This window comes from Myotis nattereri (assembly GCF_964212035.1).
Source record: "Myotis nattereri genome assembly, chromosome: 11".
Taxonomy (NCBI): Eukaryota; Metazoa; Chordata; class Mammalia; order Chiroptera; family Vespertilionidae; genus Myotis; species Myotis nattereri.
In genome coordinates this window covers 21,705,727-21,725,766 of record NC_138086.1, presented here as the reverse complement: position 1 = coordinate 21,725,766, position 20,040 = coordinate 21,705,727, and the positions used below count along the sequence as shown (strand labels likewise).

General features: G+C 42.7%; 1 protein-coding gene across 2 annotated transcripts in view; it reads left to right on the top strand.

Annotated features, from left to right (window-relative positions):
• The window catches only part of UBE2H (ubiquitin conjugating enzyme E2 H), a 109,521-nt gene extending 91,944 nt beyond the window's left edge, over window positions 1–17,577 (top strand). For both annotated transcript variants that reach the window (XM_081102429.1, XM_081102430.1), the window contains 2 exons: window positions 7,461–7,589; window positions 15,294–17,577. In XM_081102429.1, the coding sequence (XP_080958555.1) occupies window positions 7,461–7,589; window positions 15,294–15,418 (254 nt within the window). In that variant the 3' untranslated portion in view covers window positions 15,419–17,577. The remainder of the gene's footprint in view (window positions 1–7,460; window positions 7,590–15,293) is intronic.
• Window positions 17,578–20,040: the final 2,463 nt, after the last annotated feature.

The window sequence follows — 20,040 nt, the reverse complement described above, 5'->3', positions numbered from 1 at the left end:
CCAACTGAGGGTATAGGTTTCTGACTACTACTCTTGAGGGATAGAATTTCACTGTTTCTTAGTGTTCACAGACTGTAAGCAGGAGAACATTAAAATAAAGGACACTCAAATACATTGTTAAGTTGTAACTTCTTAGGAACTGATAAGAGTAGAAAAGTAAATATCTATTAATTACAGCGGGGCCTTGACTTATGAGTTTAATTCGTTCTGTGACCGAGCTCATAACTCAAATTACTCGTATGTCAAATCATTAAAGTGAACAAGTGAGACACGTGATGCTGGGCTGATGTTGTGGCGTTCACTGTGACGTTCGCTGCGCCAACTAGCAGTGGGGTATCTGAAGCTGGTTCATAACCCGAATTTTAGCTCACAACTCAAAGCAAAAAATCGGCCGAGAGATGGCTCGTATCTCGAAAAACTCGTTAGTCCGGACACTCGTAAGTCAAGGCCCCACTGTAATCCCAAATTCTTAAGTAACTGAAGAAAATCTGGAAATTTTATTTATCTGCCCTGTTTCAATCTTACCAAAGAACTTGGCTGCATATATGTTTGGATGTATTTTTTTATACATATAATAGATAGTCCCCCCCCCAAAAAAAACAAACAAACAAACAAACAAACACTTGTTGAATGAATGAAATGGAATTTTATGGTTTTATTTTGGATACATTATAAATTCATGACTTGCTTAACAGTTCATAATGAATTAGTTAAAGTTCCTTCAAAGATGAGCAAAAGTCAGTCAGTGGGATTTTGAAAGGTCAGCTGCTAATTTTCTGTAGAAAATCAAGGATAATATATAATAATCCTATATAATAAAAGAGTAATATGTTAATCAACCAAACGGCAGAATGACTGGTCACTGTGACGTGCACTGACCACCAGGGGGTAGACGCTCAATGCAGGAGCTGCCCCCTGGTGGTCAGTGCCCTCCCACAGGGGGAGTGCAGCTCAGCCACAAGCCGGGCTGATGGCTGGCATGCGCAGCAGCCCGCCTCCGCGGCAGTGCTAAGGATGTCCGACTGTGGCTTAGGCCCTTGCATAGCATGCTTCTGGAGTATGAAGAATTGTGAAGGAGAACTTGCTCTTGATGAGAATTGACATGAGTGTTTTAAGGAAACTGATTACAAAGGCAGGAGTTAACAGCCTGGAAGGTCAACCAGCAGTTGGTTGCCTTGATTCATGGCTGGAATGTTATATTGAGCTTAATGTCGTTACATGGCAGGGGTAACAGAAGAGGAACTAGAAGCATTTTATTAGGACAAATAGCAAGTCTGGGAAACGGACATACAGGAAGAAAAGAGAAAAGCCTAATCATGGTCCTTCCAGAGATTTGGAGCCAAGGAATAAGGTCAACCTAGCTATTAGGAGAAAGGAATTAATTTTTTTTTAAATATATCTTTATTGATTTCAGGGCGGAAGGGAGAGAGAGATAGAAACATCAGTGATGAGAGAGAATCATTGATCAGCTGCCTCTTCACGCCCCATACTGGAGATCGAGCCCACAACCTGGGCATGTGCCCTGATGGGGAATCAGCTGTGACCTCCTGGTTCATAGGTCAATGCTCAACCACTGAGACACATCATCCAGGCATGAATTGATGTTCAGAGAAATAATTTTAGGCATGTTGAGTTTGATAAGACCAAAATACAAAAGGCTGATTAAAAAGAATTGGTAGTTATCAGCATAGGCTTACTGTAAGATGATGAGCTTCCCAGAGTGAGAGAGTATGGAGGTAATTCTTAATACTGATGTCTTTCCAAACAAGCTTTTCTGTGTTGGTTGGTTTTAAAAAGAAGGAACGAACCCAGGTCATTGGGCATCTGGGAGAAAAGGAGTAGAATTGGAAAAGGGGTGAGAGGTGGCATTTGAGAAGGATTTGATGGTTCTAGGCTTCTGATCATGACTACTGTATGATGGTGGTGTTTTCTGAGTTACAGCATATTGGGTGTTAAATCTGAACAACAAATGAAGATTATGCAAGTTGAAGTCTCTGAGATGACTGCCTGCGTGGTAATTGTGGTGTCTGGAGGGGCAGACCACCTGAAACTTTGGGCGTCCACAGGGTTTTACCTGAAGATATAGCATGCTTTACAAGAGTTTTCATCTTAATTTTCAAAGGAAATAAAGAAGAAATAACTTATGATCACTGGTTCATAAACAGCCAAGAATAAAACATGAGATGTGTGATTCATCCCTCCCGTGTTTTCTCCTTTAAGCAATGAACCATCTTTTTGTGAGTTACCTGGAGTAGGGTAGCTTTACTTTAAGAATTGGTGCTTTTCTTTTCTTTTTTCTTTTTTCAGTGTGACTCATTTTAATTAACATGTATTCCTTAAAGGATACAAGTAGATGAAATTTCTACTCTAAGAAAATGGCATATTTGTATAACTATTTTAGACTAGTCCTCTTTGATGCAGTTTGAACTCTATTTTGTAGTCATTTATAGTAATATGTAATTCTTCCTTGTAAGGAACTGCAGTATTATACTTCTTTTTTGCAGATTATACTTCTTTTGGGGATGCAGAGAGAAGGAGACCTGCCCAAGGCCTAAGAACCAGTCAGTAGAAGGCCTGAAATTAGACTTGTGGTCTCTAGGTTTTTCATCTGTTGTTCACCTCTAAGGAGCCAGCTCCCCTTTTGCTGGAAACAGTTCAACTTAATGGACTTTGCTCTACTCGATGTCCACAGTGTGTTAGGTGATCCCCATCACCACCTATTCTACTTTAAAGCATCCCTTTAATGCCTCTCTAAAATGGATCCACTTTTTCCTGCCCATGGTTTGGAATACCTCCACTTGGAGGAAGTGATAGTTACTTAAAGGGTAGACAGGAAAGAAAGAGGAAAGGGTCAGGGAGGGATCCTCAGCTAGAGCCTCTTCAGCATTGCTGCCAAGACAGTATTTTCTTGAACCAAAGAAGCCACAAGCAAATAGCCATCTTCTCATTCAGTCCTTGAGGATAGAGGTTACATAGGTAGGTAGTGTTTTCTGGCTTTGTATTTCTACACACACACACACACATTTCACCCAATCCTAAGAGTCCTTGGGGTGGGTATGAGACCTCAGTATTGTGAGTAAATCTGATGGACAAACAGCCAGGACCTAGATTCACCCATAAGCCATTGCTCTTGACTGGGATAAATGATGCTGCTTTAGATAAGAGATCAATATGATTTGAGAGTTCCTAAAAATTAAATATAAATGATTAGTTTATGTGTCTAAATGGAGGCATGAATGTTGTAATATTGTTAACATGAATACCAATAAGGTCAGGCTGAGGAGTCCGTCCTAATGGATTGCATTTTGGTAAGTACTGATTTAATCCAAGGCCGAACTCGAAGCTGTTTGTTCATCGTGAACCATACTTCTCAGGAATCTTGGGACTTCCTTAACAATGAAGGCAGCCAGTAGTGGAGCCAGCTGATTGTAGTGTGTAGATTGGGTGACCCATGTCTGCCTCTCTCCCTTTCAAAAAGTGGAAGTTAATGTGTGTGTTTTTTAAAAAGACTTTTGAAATGATAGATGTTTTTATTATTAACAATTCTAGGGGGAAATGTTCGTTATGATGCATTTTTCCAAAGATGAGTATCTTTATTTCATTTTTTATAGATTAGGTCTCTTCTGCCAACATATTTATTTGAAAGAAGATTTTGTGCACATCTGCATGTTTGAGAGATTTCTTTGGGGAGGATGCTGTTGGTGGGAATCACTCTGTTAGCCCCTTTAAGGAATGCTTCATTGCTTTAACATCCTGGCCTTCAAAGGCTGCCACCTATAGCCAAAACTGGGCTGCATACCTTCCCTTTTCTTTTTTTTTAAACTTAATTTTATTATTATTTTTTAATATAAGGAGTATGCTGGGTGTTAAGTATCTCCACAGACCTGCCTGGGAATCCAGGGGCAGGCAAGTGTTTGTGCAATCTGTGCCAAAAAGATGCTACCAGGGAGATGACAAGACCTCGGTTCCTGTCCTCTTGAGGGGAAGATTTCAATCAAGAGACAAAGTGTAGAGAAGCAAGGAAGAATTTATTGACCACCGCAAAAAATATACTTAGGAGTGTGAAACACAGAAGGGCATAGAAGTAGCAACAGGAGAGCCTGGCTGGGCTCCTCTGGCTCACTGGGAAGTCAGAGAATAGGGCGCCTTGGAGACAGGTTTAGGGGAATAGCTGGAGCATGCAGGGAGAGTGCCATACTTCCCTTTTCTGCTCTTCTGTGTTACAGATGTGACAACACATCTGTGAAATGGATAAAAAGTATGTTAATGCGGGAAGTAGACATACGAAGGAAGAATCAATTATTGAGGGTTCTTTTATTTGTTTGGAACAAATACCTAGGCAGAGCCACTTATTGGGAGCTTAAGGAACTTAAAGTAGTAAAATCTTCCTGGAACACATGAAATATCTAGTTATGAAAATACGTCTGCAATATTTGAGGCTTGAAGCACTTCTGAACATTACTTAGAGCAAGTAAAACCTGTACTTTTTTTAAAATTTTGTTGTATGCTAATCTTTCTGCACAGGCGTGTAGTAAGGACATGAGAAGCCCCCAATGCACTGTGTGTGGGTATCTGTGAACAGCCTGGGCTACTTCCTGTGGTTGCGCTTTTGAAAACAAGCACCTGCCTCTGTGAAATGTAGGCAGCTCAGCCACAGAAACGCCTAAACACTTAGAGACCATCTTGCTGGTCTTGAACTTGTGAAAAAGAAAAGCTTTGAGGAGAGGGTGGCCCTCTCTGAGGGCATGTGATTTTGATGCAGACATGGAGAGCTTATGCCATCATGAAGTTAAGACAGTCAGTATTCATTTTATCTGGTAACAGTGGCAGCATTTTAGATAGGCCCAGGTTTGAAAACCAGTCCCTTGGGCAAGTTACTTAATCTCTTTCTGCCTCAGTTTTCCCATATACAAAATGAGGATATAATGATACCTACCTCATTGGCTGCAATGAAAGTGTCTATGTAAACTGTTGCTGCTGTTATTACTATTAGTGTTATTGTAACTCTCATTCTTCCGTGCTCTGGGGTCATGTTTAATCTGTAGAACTGTCACAGTCCTTGTTTTTCCTTCCTCATTTGCCTTACTTTCAGCATCTTCTACCACTGTATTAATAACCCACCCAAGGATAAAGAGAGGAAAAGAAAAATCTTCAGGCTTGTCATGTTTTATTAAATGTGTCACACATATATAGGAGTAGAAAGGACATATTTATAGGAAAGTGCTATTTTTAAAGGTTAAAAAGTGTAAAGTGTCATTTGAGGTGTGGAAAGTAGAAATTACAAGCCTTTTGCCTTGACCCAACTTTTTAAATATTCTGTGTATACAATGCATATTGTACATAGTTATAATTCTAGAGGACATACCATTTTATAGATTTTCACCACCCGGCATTACAACCTAAGCATTTTTCTCTGTTTCTTAGCCTTGGCAAACAGTTTTCAATGTTTTTGTTTTTGTTTTTTTATCATGGATAATTATTGGTTGTATATATTGCCTCCTTTAAAAAATTATAAGTAAAATGGCAGTGAAAATCTACTGCAGATGGTTGGGGTTATCTTAGGAGATTTTTTTTTTCTGTTTTGATTAGGAATCTGTGTTTGTTTCCTGATACATGGGAATCTTACTGTAACGTGGTTCTTTGGCAAATTAGCTTTATGAAGATGAAATAGCCCCAGTCCATGTAATAATACCAAGCCTATAACTTGGGGTTAAAGGTAAACCTGCTGTGTGTCAATATCTCTGCATGAGACCAGGACTGTGCTAGACCTGAGCTGTCCAATATGAGACTGGTCACTTGTAGTTATTTAAGTTAATGAGAATTAAGTAAAATGAAGGTCAGTTCCTCACAGTCACACTGGCCTATTTCATATGTTCAGTAGCCACGTGTGGCTAGTGACTACCATATTGGACAGTGCAGATACAGAACGTTGTCATCATTGCAGAAAGTTCTGTTGAATAATGTAGCCTTAGCTTATTCTCTGACTGTTCAGTTCCTTAATCTTAACAGTGACAGGGAAGAGCCACCTATTTGTAGGGTTTTCTAGAGCAGAAGTCGGCAAATACTGTCTGCCTGTTTTTTTAGTAACATTTTATTGGAACACAGCTACACCTGTTTGTTTACCTATGGCTGCTTTTGTGCTACAACAGCAGAGCTGTGTTGAGTCGTTATGACAGACCAAATGTGGCCCACAAGCCCAGAGTGTTCACTCTCTCTTTACAAAAAGTTTGCCAATCCTTTGATCTAGACCAGGTTTCTCAACCTCAGCACTAATTAATTATTTGTTTTGAAGGACCGTCCTGTGCATTGTAGGATGTTTAGCAGCATCCATGGCCTCTGTGCATGAGATACAAATAGCACCACTGCCCCCTCCCACACCCAGCCAAAAATTCCTCCAGACATTGCCAGACATCTCTGGGGAGCAAAACCACCCCACCCCCTGCTCTGAGAACCACTAATCTAAAGTGATGTGGCTTGACAAAACATCCATTTATAATACTATAAAAAAAATCTTTAGAGAGCTGAATAAATTAAAAAGTCATTTTATGCTACATTAGCAATCTCTCCAGAAACAGAAATGTTTCCTTTAGCATGATAGAGTAACTAGAGTAGGGCAGGGGAATGGGTGCACTGAGGTTCCACAGTTCACCGTCTGCTAACTGGGGAGCAAATAAGATGGAAGTCACATCATCTTTGAAGTTGATGGGGACCTGTGGTTAATTTTGCAGGCTTTCTGGTCTACTTGATGAAACACAATATAACTGCAGGGCTTTTGTTAACTGGGTGTGTAGATGTCATGTGTATATACCCAGTACCTTGTGCTGAATCTGGCCAGAAGGAATTAGTAAATATTTATTAAATGATTATTGATAAATGCAGTAAATTAGTACTTATCTGTCTTATTTGTGATTTTAAGTTGTCCATATAAGTTCTTACCCTCATTACCCAAAATAATTGAATAACTGGTTATATTTACCTTCATTAGAAGTTATGAGAATTGGATTAAATGTCAAGACCTATAAAATTGTGTTCAGTTCTTTTAAGATCTGGTGCTTGAATACTTTTCAGAGTGGTGATTTTCAAAGCTATAGAAAAAAGCTATGTTAAGAGATCAAGTACTCACTTTGTAGGAAAGTAGAGTATTGGGGCACAGGTTTTAATTAATACACAATGTATATAGTATTTCTGAATTCTCATGTAGAAAATGGGGTGAATTAGAATTGGGAAAATTGCCTTTCAAAGTGAATATCAGGCATACCTTTAGTTCTCCAAATTAAAATTAAATTAAAAAAATTTTAATTGGTATTGAAAGGGATATACAGTGTATAGCACAGATAATGGAGCACATGTCCATGTGGTTAAATATCTAGGAAGGTAAGCCGTTTTGACTACTGAATTCAAGTGAATTTTAGGTGAACTTGTTTGTTCCGTGCATGATGTATTTCTGTTTGTTTTTTCAGATCTTACCAATATATTTGAGTCCTTCCTGCCCCAGTTGTTGGCCTATCCCAATCCCATAGATCCTCTCAATGGTGATGCTGCAGCCATGTACCTCCACCGACCAGAAGAATACAAGCAGAAAATTAAAGGTAAGAAGGCAAATCGTTTAACCTAGAGAAGAACTTAAGTCTATTCAGCTTTGATCAATGATGGCCCTTCTTAGTTACTAATAATTTTTCTCAGGCCTAAAAAGACATAGCTGCTGGCTGGAGCAGAGCTCACTAGCCTCTGTAGTTCTGAGGGTCAGAGGCAACCTTTGGAAGCTGCAGTACCAACACGAGAGAAGGGAAGGAGAGAAAGAGCAAAAGGAAAGATGGAGCCGAAGCCGGTTTGGCTCAGTGGATAGAGTGTTGGCCTGAGGACTGGGGGGTCCCGGGTTCGATTCCGGTCAGGGGCGTGTGCCTGGGTTGCGGGCACATCCCCGGTGGGAGATGTGCAGGAGGCAGCTGATCGATGTTTCTCTCTCATCGATGTTTCTAACTCTCTACCTCTCTCCCTTCCTCTCTGTAAAAAATCAATAAAATATATATTTTAAAAAAAAAAAGGAAAGATGAGAAAGTGGGAGGCTTAACTGTTGGGTGGTAGAAGGTATAACCCTGCCAGAAATCCATGTGGACACATGTCCAAAAGAATTTTTGCCTTCATTTACTTCCTCTTATCTTGTAAAGTTAGAAAATTAGACTTGAGAATAATGATTAATTGGAAGGTATAATCTCACATGAATTTAATAGACAATTAATCATCCTGGCCTTTCAATAAAACAGTTACCTTTGGGAGTTGGAAAAATAATTGCCAAATCCATCATTAGACTTTTAAAGAATTATATTTTACCTATTGAATTAAATATATCCAGTTAAGCCCTGGTCACTGGGTTCAGTGGTTAGAGCATTGACCCATGCACTGAAAGGTCACAGGTTCGATTTCTGGTCAAGAGCACATACCTGGGTTGCAGATTTGATCTGGGCCTGGTTGGGACATGTGTGGAAAGCAGATACTTGATATGTCTCTCTCACATTGATGTTTCTCTCTTGTTATTCCTCCCCCCACCCCCCAACCCTCCCTTCCATTCTCTCTAAAAATCAATGGGAAAAATATCCTACGGTGAGGATTAACAACCAAAAAAGTATACTCAGTTGGCTTCTTGGTCCAATACTTTGGGAAGTTTTCATGTAGGCATATTTCTCTGCCACTGCACATACCTTGCCCCTGATCTATGGATTTTTCTGTTAAAACCTGAAATGTACTGTTAAAGTTAGAAATGTGTTAGTGATGGCAGCACTAGTTTCCTAATTCTTTAGGATTTAGAATCCCATTTTCCCATCTTAAACTGTTTACATGTTAATGGGACATGAATGTCATGAGAACTTTCATATTGAAAAGTCTAGATACATAAAGTTCTACCAAAAAAGAAAAGAATTCATAGACCTCTTCGTCTTAACAAATGGAAGGCATTGGTATATACCAAATATTTAGCACAATTTGCCCATCTGCCTAGCAGTTCAGAACATTATCTTCTGCAAAGCAGTGCCCTCTGAGGTGCATTTGTAAGAGATGGCAGTAGAAATAATTCATGAGAACTTGAATACATAGGTCTTCACTCTGCAGGTCTGAGACAGGAGCATTTGGGGCTACTGTGGATCATGGTCGGTTTCCTTCTCTTCGTTTTCTCATTTCCTCTGGTCTCTACAGGGTATTGTTCAGTACTGTTACTGAGATAAAATAAAAATAAATCTACTCTAATTTACTTAGGTCTCAGGTGCTTTGCAAGTTATCTAATTTATGTGGCAGAATATCTACATAGCCAAACAAACAGGTATCAAGAAAAAGGCAGTCAGTTTCAACCAGATAAAATCCTATTATGAGACTATTAAAAATTTGACAAAGGAATCACTTAACAGTGTCTACAACCCACAGACAGAACATGGTGCAGAACATATGTCTATAGTTCTGTGTTAACTATGCTGCAGCAATTGAACACTACTGTTTTAGTACACACCTGCTGTAATACCAATTGCAAAAGGAACCTAGCCTACATTTTTATCTTAGAATGGCTAGCTCTAGCTTAGGGAACTCTAGCTTTCTGAAATGTTAATGCTGGCTATCATTTTGTCTTCCTTAGTAATCTGAGAAAATCATGACTGTCAGACCTGAGCTCACCCCAACTTCCTACTGTACCCTTATTCCCTCCAATAGGAAATAAGAGATGTCCCATCTTATTTCTCAGACTACCCCCACCAACCTGTGATCTTGTTTTCCCATGCATCCCCTTTTTCCTGGTTCCACCTCTTCCCCCAGACCAGTGGTCGGCAAACTGCGGCTTACGAGCCACATGCGGCTCTTTGGCCCCTTGAGTGTGGCTCTTCCACAAAATACCGACTTCTGCGCATGGGCCACGAAGTTTCAATCGCACTTGACATGCGTGCCCGCACGTGATATTTTGTGGAAGAGCCACACTCAAGGGGCCAAAGAGCCGCATGTGGCTCGCGAGCCACAGTTTGCCAACCACTGCCCTAGACCAGTGGTTTTCAGCCTTCTGGCCCTTTAAATACAGTTCCTCATGTTGTGACCCAACCATAAAATTATTTTTGTTGCTACTTCATAACTGAAATGTTGCTACTGTTATGAATCGTAATGTAAATATCTGATATGCAGGATGGTCTTAGGCGACCTCTGTGAAAGGGTCGTTCGACCACCAAAGGGGTCGCGACCCACAAGTTGAGAACCACTGCCCTAGACTCTCAGAGGCACCCTCATTTCAGAAGCCTTTATCTGCTCCTGTGGATTCCTTTAGGAGTCTTGCCATTTCATTCCTTTCATTTTCAAACTTCTTGCTTCCTTGCCTTAGACTTCTGAAGTCTAGTTTTGTTTTCCCTCCTATACTGAATCTGTGATCTCATTTCTTCCCAATCTTTTGGAGCCTTCTCAAGACCTGTTTTCATGGACTTCTCTGCAGCTTTGGTATTTTACCTCTTACCTTTCTGAAAACATTTCTCATTCCATTCCCAAAAATGGTCATTCTCTTTAAGATTCTGTCCTTTATCCCCTCTTCCGCCTACCCCACTCCTTGGGAAGCCTATTCAACCCTCACAACTTTAAACAATCCCCTCCAGCCCAGCTGGTGTGGCTCAGTGGTGGAGTGTCGACCTATGAACCAGGAGGTAACAGTTCAATTTTCTCTCAGGGCACATGCCCAAGTTGTGGGCTCGATCCCCAGTAGGGGCCATGCACGAGGCAGCCAGTCAGTGATTCTCTCTTATCATTTATGTTTCTCTCTCTCCCCCTCTTCCTTCCTCTCTGAAATCAATAAAAATATATTTTTTAAATTAAATCTTTATTGTTCAAATTATTACATCTGTTCCTCTTCCCCCCCCCCCCCGCCATAACTCCCCTCCACCCAGTTCCCACCCCACCCTCCACCCTCACTCCCCACCCACTGTCCTCATCCATAGGTGCACGATTTTTGTTCAGTCTCTTCCTGCATCCCCCACACTCCTTTCCCCATCAGGAATAGTCAGTCCATTCCCTTTCTATGCCCCTGATTCTATTATAATCACCAGTTCATTCTGTTCATCAGATTATTTATTCACTTGATTTTTAGATTCACTTGTTGATAGATATGTATTTGTTGTTCATAATTTGTATCTTTACCTTTTTCTTCTTCCTCTTCTTAAAGGATACCTTTCAGCATTTCATATAATAGTGGTTTGGTGGTGATGAACTCCTTTAGCTTTTTCTTATCTGTGAAGCTCTTTATCTGACCTTCAATTCTGAATGATGGCTTTGCTGGATAAAGTAATCTTGGTTGTAGGTTCTTGGCATTCATCACTTTGAATATTTCTTTCACCAGGTAGGGGAAGTTTTCTGTCATTATTTCTTCAAATAGGTTTTCAATATCTTGCTCTCTCTCTTCTTCTGGCACCCCTATAATTCGGATGTTGGTACGCTTGAAGCTGTCTCAGAGGCTCCTTACACTATCTTCGTATTTTTGGATTCTTTTTTCATTTTGCTTTTCTGGTTGGGTGTTTTTTGCTTCTTTGTATTTCAAATCATTGACTTGATTCTTGCGATCCTCTAGTCTGCTGTTGGGAGTCTGTATAATATCCTCCATTTCAGTCAGTGTATGCTTAATTTCCAGTTGGTCCTTTATCATAACATTGAGGGTCTGACTAGATTTCTTGAGGATCTCACTACATTTATCGGCAGTCTCACCAGCCTTTTCGAGGGTCTTACTAAATTTATCGGCGGCTTCTAGAAAGTTCTTGAAAAACCTTAAAAATGTGGTTTTTGAACTCTATATCCAGTAGTTTGCTTTCCTCCATTTCTGTCATTTGTGTCCTGTTTCTTTGTCTCCGCATTTTTTTATGCTTCCCTGTGTTGATAAAGTGGTTTTTCCGTGCTAAGTGTCCTCTAGGGCCCAGTGGTTCAGCCTCCCCAATTACCTGAGGAGGACACTCTTGGTGCACCCCCTTGTGGTCTTTGTGCACAGTCTTGTTGTAGTTAAGCCTTGATTGTTGTAGTTAACACTGGGAGAGAATGACCTCCAGGCCAATTGGCTGTGAGAATCAGCTGTGTCTGCAGTGGGAGAACTTCTGTGCTGGAGACACCCCTCCGGGGCAAGACTTGCTTCAATGGGGCTTTAGTGCTCACTGGGTCTGCCCCCTGAGAGTGTCCTTTAAGGGTCCGAGGACCTGCAAACTGGTTGGTCCCACTCTGACCACTGGGCACACTCGCTTCTGGATCTCTAGGGAGGTGCTAATCTAGCCTTTGCCTGAGGCTACTCAGCAAAAGCCTCTGTGCAGGGCGTGGGCGGGGTGGGTCCCACGGGATCAACAGGGCAGAGCGAGCAGTTATGGCTGCTCTCAGTCCTGCCGTCAGAGGCTCTGCTTCTCAGTGTCCCAGCAATCGCTGCAAGCACCTCTGAGAGAAAGCTGCCGGATGCCAGACAGTCCTGCTTCTCCCGTATGAGTCTGGGTCCCCAGAGACTCGCCCAGAACTGGAGCTCAGAGCCTGAGACTCCCTCCCGATTGAAAACGACAACTGCGCGCTCAGCCGCCAGCCCACTCCGTGTGCGCCTCTGTACCTTAGTATTTTACTTCCGCACCACACCTCCTCTGAGTCTCGGTATGCTTTTCTCTTTCCTTCTAGTTGTAGAATTTCCACTCAGCCAGCCTTCCTGTGGTTCTGGGTGATGTCCGTTCTGTCTTTTCGTTGTATTTTTGAAGTGGTTGTGCGAGGCAACAAACTCTGGTGTTTACCTATGCCACCATCTTTTAGATATCCAATAAAAATATATTTTTAAAAAGTAAAAATAAAAATAAATAAATATACACACACACACACACACACACACACTTTTTAAAATTAATAAATCCCCTTCAGGCAGATGATTTCCAAAAATGTGTCTAACAGGGGGGAAATGGGCCATATGTAATACTTTCAATAAAAGGATTTAAAAAAAAATAAAACAAACATGTGTCTAGGTGTGACTCTCCCCTGAGCTGCTCGTGGACATTTCCACACCTAACATCACACAGAGGTCGGTGTGTGCACCCTTTACCATGAGCGTTACCAGCACTCGTACTGAGCTGATGCTGTTTTACCTGTGAATATTGGACTGTCTGTGGAACAGGCCGTCATTGGCACCGTCATTTCCCGCTCAGCCTTCACTGAGTGGCATCTCAGCTTGCCATCCAGGCGCTCTGCCACTGTGTGCGATCTACACCTTTGCCTTTATTCCTCTAAATGCATCAATATATGACAGTAAAATTGGATGAGTTTCAGGTACCCAACTATATCCTCTTCCTTAGTTAGTCAGGGAAAGTTTCAGCACTACAGAGAAACAGATGATAACTCTATACCCACCCCCTAACTAGATGAACCTCTACATTTTGCCTTATTTGCTTCAAAATTTTTTAAAGAAAGAAAACAAATGTAGCTCTTTTAAGATTGTATTTTCACATCCCAGCCACTTCCTTCTCCCTCTGCTTTTGGCCAGGCGCTGGCTTTCCCCTGGAGTGGTGGCTCCTGCGCTGCAGTGGAGAAGCCAAGCCCTTCAAGGGTCAGTGCAGACACGACTCCTTCCCTCTGATGAATTCAGCAACTAACTGCCTTTTCTCCTCATTAATGACCTTGCTCTTCATTTTCTCTCTCCTGAAAGGCCTTGTCCTAGTAAGCACTTAATCCGTAAGTGTTTCCTTGAATATACTTAATTAAGAAGGCTGATAGTATCAAATTACAGTGTCAAAGTGCAGCAGCTTATTTCTATGAAGTAGCCAGCCCATTAGAGAGTAAAAATTTCTAGGGCTTTAATAAACATTTCTCTCGCTCTAAAAGGTAAGCTAATGTCAGTTTCTACCTAGTTAGGGGCTTTTTTCCCCCAACTCATTATCTCAGCGTAAAATTTTGTCACTATGAATTTGAAGTCAGAAATCTGTAAACTTGTTTTGTAAATACCAGATTTGGCCAATATAGTCTCTGTCACATACTCTTCTTTTTCTCTTTTTAAACAACCCTTTAAAAAAATATATTTAAAAGAAATTATTATCTAGCCTGGCTGGCATGGCTCATTGGTTGAGCATCTACCTATGAACCACGAGGTCACCGTTTGATTCCTGGTCAGGGCACATGGCCAGGTTGTGGGCTCGATTCTCGGCGCGGGGTGGGGTGGGGAGCATGCAGGAGGCAGCTGATCAATGATTCTCTCATCATTTAAATAAAAAATTAAAAATCCTTGTCTAGGTTCCCACACTAACTTACTCAGATTTGGCAGGCCCATTTGGCCGTTTTTCTCATCTTCCTCTTATTTTGCCCCTAAGTAATCCCATGGGAGGAAAAGCAAAGCCTAAGGATATGAGGATGTGTGTGTCTCCCTGCTGGCATTCCGAACAGGAGTCTAACTGTCTTGTCTCTTCATATTGTGCATAGGCTATTTACTTGAGAGCAGTGTGCACTTAGAGGTCTTGGAACAAGTTGACTTGTGTGTTCAGCAGTTCCTAACTGTTTGTTCAGCCTAGGTCACAGCAGCACAAATCTTCAGGTAGATAACACATGGTGAAGTCACTCCAGGTGGCTGTCAGACAGCAGCTCCTTCCTGAGCAGATTGAGAGAAGCTTCACCAGCTGCTTCAGAAACCTGACAGGCAGGACCTGTTTAAACTAAAATCTATTCCTAACATAATAGATTTGGCCGGCTATAATTATATCACTGCAAACCTAAAAATGATGGGGGATTTCCTTATAAATTACTATGGAATCACAACTAGTCCAGTGCTATCTGGGAAGTGAATAGTTCTATTAATATAGGAAGTTACAAGAAAGTGCAGAGAACAGATTTTCCCAAACCATCAAGTTTGGAGGAGGGCAGCTGCACTGGAGGTTAGAGGGCGGGAGGCCGTTTCACGCTGGGCATCGTCCTGGATATCTGCTGACCTTCCTGTGCCTTGCAGCCAAGGCCGAAGGGTGGTTGGCTGCCTTGTGTACATCCATCTGAGGGTCTTCACCCACCTGGTAGGTGTTCTTACATCTGGGAGGTGATGGCCCGGGGAGTTCTAGATGGTGAAACAATATATTTATTCCCCTACAAGTCCCCGTCCTGCTTTGCCTCTCCGCCTAATGGGGTAAAATTCATAAACTCCAAAGTCTTCCCTTCGTTTTCGTGACCACAAATGTTATCTTTGTTACCCCCCATCCACCCACCAAACTTGGGAGAGCTGGGACTTGCCAGCATGGGGGTCACGAAGCACATGCCTGCCTGCTCACTGCCCTGTGTTCTCTTTGTCCCTGTCCCCTGTGCAGAGTACATCCAGAAATACGCCACGGAGGAGGCACTGAAGGAGCAGGAGGAAGGCACCGGTGACAGCTCGTCGGAGAGTTCTATGTCTGACTTTTCAGAAGACGAGGCCCAGGATATGGAGTTGTAGTAGAAAAGGCACCTGCTTTTCAGAAAGACTATTATTTCCTAACCATGAGAAGCAGACTATAATATTCATATTTAAACAAAGCAATTTTTTTTATTACTAAACAAGGTTTTTATGAATAATAGCATTGATATATATATATTATATATCACCCTTTAGATCTTGATTTCTTGGTCATTTCTCAACCTGAGGTGCATAGCATATTCCCACATTCCATTTTGGTAGCAATATGCGGTCTGGATGCATGCATTCATAAGTCCATTTGGCCAAGTCAGCCTGTGTGCTACTAACTGTCAAAAGAAATAGCCGCTCTGATAGGTAGACAAGTAAAAATAACAGGAAAAAGTTGCTTCTTTTATTGATGGTTCCAAAGAAACAAACCAAACCAACCAGCTCTTGGATGTGAAGATAGAATAGTGCTTTTTCAAAACGGAAAGGAGGAAACTGGGAGGCAAAGGCCTGCTGTGGGAGCGTGTAGAGCCAGCACGTCACGGAGCTGCTCCCTCCTGTGATCCAACCTAGGTGGCCTCATTTCTGTGGAGTAACAGTGTAAACAGGGAGCTGATTGGAGTGTTGAAACTTAAAACAATTTTTGACTTGGATTTTAAGTACATTTTTACATGTAGATTCCTGCCCTTCTGGCTACTCGGCCCTGCAGCCACGAGTGTATTCCTTTGGAGAACCTGTGGGAAGAGTTTTCTGAACTTGATTCTTTCTGTGGTAGAGCTTGCAATCCAGACCTTTTTTGAGAGGACAGGCCGGGAAGAGAAAAGTGACTGGGAAATGTGTCCTCTCCAGCACGTGCAGTCACATCCTCATGCGATTGGCCCCTTTGAGACGCTCCCCTGGCTGAGAGCTTTAGATCGGAGGGTGGCTGTGGGTTCTTTGATTGGGGTTGGGGTTTGGGTTTTGGTGCGTGTGTGAATTGTGCTTAGGTTACAGATTTAATCTACACCTGCCAAGAGAGGGCCTCCTCCTCGGATAGCCGCTCGGTGGACCCTTAGACTCGGGAGGAAGACCCTTCTGGTGGCTGCGACTCCTGGGTTCTCCTCCACGTTTTGGTTTTGGTTTTGGTTTTGGTTTTGGTTTTCCTGCTGCTGCTGCTGCTGCTCTTGGCAGCGGCCTGGTCATCATCTGCTTGTGGGAGTGGGAAATGGGTAGTTTAGACCCAACACATATTCTAAATTTCAAATGAGTAATAATTGGAACAAATAAAGTATCTTGTACCCAAAGTGACTGTACATGGGGAAAACACAGCTTTTTTCAGAGTGTGACTGAATAGAGGAGAGGAATCAGAAATGTGATGTAGTGAAACAGGTGAGAAGGAAGAAGTCTCCTCCCTGTGTATGTTAAGAGGAAATCAGACTGTTTACAGCGCCTGCTATGAAATGTGTACTCAGCTAACCACATGTCCAGGTTGCCGGCAGTTTCTTTCAGATCTGAGTGTTGCCTGCGGGATTTGGAGGCTCTAGAGAGCACCTCTGAATTCGTCCTGTGTCGCAACCAGCAGGACAAGAACAGAAATAGCCAGTCCTAAAACCTTCTAAAGACAGTTTTTGAATGTCCCACTGGGATAATTTAATTTTTCTTTCTGATGTGTGTTTTTAGTTTAGAAGTGCTATATTCCACAAGATTTGAGTCAATGAGGTTGGAAGATATCCTATCTTTTTTAGTCAAAAAGCACAATCAATCTTTTCTTTGAAAATCTATATAAAGTACAACTTGCTTTTAGCATGATTATTTTCCTAAATAAAAAAAAGACAAAGAATTTACTTATTTTATGTTAATTACGGGCATGAAGCAAAAGGTTTTCTTTACAAAAATTAAAAGTGCAGTTGCGTAGGGCTGTGGTTAGTTAACTGTACTGAGTTGCCGATCTAGCATTTGTGGCTTGTTGGAAGGGTAGTGTTAACTATTTAACATGTAACGGTGTACTTAACTCTTATCTAGCACGTTGTCTTCTCATTGCTTTGGGGGAGGGAGGGTCTGCTGGCACTGTCTAACTTGCTTACCTGCTGAATTAGCAGTTTGCTTGTGCTATAACCGTTATTGTAGGTGCGACTTAGGGTAGGCTTAAAGTGCTGGGTGGTGATTTGAGTTCAAACAATAAAAAATTGTATTTTTTCAATATTGTATAAACAATAGTGTTCTAATTACCTTTCAAAAAAATAATCCTTTTAAATCCTGTCCCAAAAACTAGCAGAACCAAGTTTAGGAAAGTTATGTGCCACAGCTCTGCTCCGCAACTGAATCCATTTTTTTCTTACGAAAAGACACCAGCTTGCCTGTGAAGAAAGCTCGGCACTGGAAATGTGGTAGTGCAGAATCCCAAGTGAAGACGGGGAGGGGGTTGCAGACGTTAAGAAACAGACCTGACTGTGGCTGCTGTGTGTGTGTGTGTGTGTGTGTGTGTGTGTGTGTGTGTGTGTGGTCTCCGAGTCTGTGGGTGAAGGTGTAATTAGGGCTTCTCTATTAGTACTGGAAGCTTCCAGAATTGCTACTCAAATCACTCATTCTGTGCAAGTCTGTCTCATCGGAGCACTAACCTTGGTCCCATGCATGTTTTTCACTCTGTGTGGGTCTTTACCTCTCCACTTCGAAGTGGACTTTGGGTAAGTTGAACAGAATCCCTTCTTAATGCTAACTTTTTGTCCCTTCCCAGTACCTGGAAGAGGTGGGAGTAGGAGACCATACTAACAGGTACAGAGGGGGCTGGAAGAGGCCTGGCGTGGATCTGAGGACTCGGGGCCCCCAGAAATAGATGGTTGAGTGAGGGGTGTTTCAGCACCAAGCACCTTTCCAGCTGTCCCATCACAACACTCAGACGCATCTGGAGCCCCTCAGAAGGGCTGGATGTTCCTGCTTTTAAAGGTGGTGGTGGTAAGTCAGGGTTGCTTCTGGCAGTTTCCCTTCCTTCCTTAATGCTCATCATTTTTAAAACTCTACCTTGTGGTTTACCAGCGCCTATTCAAATGACCGAGCTCAAGCTCTCGCCAAACACCAAGCAAGGTGGCTGCGGCATTGGATCCACAGCTTTCCGCAGCCCAAGCCCCAGCCTTGCGGGTTGCCTTTATTGGTAGCCAACCTAGACTAGGGCATTTTTGCTCTTTTAGTCTTCAGTCTCATTGCCCTCCTTGACTTGACTGTGCAGTTTCAACCAGCATTTTATACTAGTGAGATAATTACCAGAAGTTGCCATGTACCTAACATTTTTCTTCCACTTCAGAAGCTGTTCTAATTGCCAACTGGCTGATCTAAGCTCTCGGAGGGTGTTTCCCCTCAAAGGAATTGTTCCCTCTCAAAAGTCTCCCTGAAGCCCTACTTGGCCTTGGCCGATGACACCTGCTTTTTATTACGCCTCCTGGTGGGATGGCTGAGAATCATGAAAGACACAGCTTTCACTAGCTTCCTTGCGGCAAGCTTCCGGGAGCTAGTGTTTGATTTTGTGGCCTGTGACCCTTCTGTGTTCTAGGAACTCGGTTAGAAAAGCGAAAGCCATTAACAAAAGTAAGTTTTATTTCACCAGCTTCCTAACTGGGCTCACAGCCTTGTTGGCTGAAATCAAAGCATTTCTGACTGGGCACAAACACCTGGTCTTCTTTGGACTTCTGAATCCATGTTCCTGTTCCTCTGGCCACGGACACCGTGGCGATTCCATTAGGGACTGGCTGGAGTGGAGGCCCCTGGGGGAGAGGGAGGGGGAGCTGACGGCCCGCAGGTGTGAAGGTTCCCCATTCACCGAAGGAAGGGCCAGGACTCTTAATTCAGCAAACACTGGCCTTGACTGTGGCCTTGGGAAGAAATGGCCATCGTTTACTGATTGTATTTGGTACATATTGTGTGATACTTGAAGAGATAAAAGGGACTCGCCAGCCCTTAGTTGAAATCTGAGCTCTTTACCACTTATTTTTTCCTCGCCCTAGCTCCTCCCTCCCATCTTTTTCCTAGCATTGTGATGATCTAGTGGGCACTTCTGTCAACAGGACAAATGCCTCCTCTGACTATAACCTCTTAATAGTTGTGTATAATGAAAACTGTAAACTTTTTTTAAATAAAATGTGCATATACCTTGGCAAATGGCTGGACCTTGATGAATGAGATTGGCCCCATGATTACTTAGCCTGTTTTTATTGACGGCCTCCCTGTTCCTCTGGCTCCTCTGCCCCACAGCTGGCCTCTCCTTTTCCTTTTCCTGACTGAGAAGCTCTTACAAGGCGGACTGGACTAGCTTGGGACGGGAGTGTCACTGCAGGGCAGTAATCACCAAGAGGCCTTGCCTCCCGAGGCCTGTCCCTGGAGCAGCAGGTGCCTGCTGGCTGTGCACAGGGCTGGCCGCGAGGCTTCCCCGGAGCCCTAAAGAGCCATCTCTTCTGTGAAGTCCTGTAGCCTGAAGGACCCCAGTGACCCCAAGTGGGTCAGCAGCCATGGCTCCCATGTTAGCCCAAACCTTCTAGACCCCGGCAACTAATGCTTCCTGCTGGGGGGCCAGTCTTCCTCACCCCGTTCCCCCCGTGCCAGGTGCTGGCCTCAACCAGGGAGGGGAAAGCAGTGGGTATTCATCAGAAGTTGACCACTGCATTGTCGCTGCATTTCCATTCCTGAGGTGTATGCCCTCAGTGGCCACC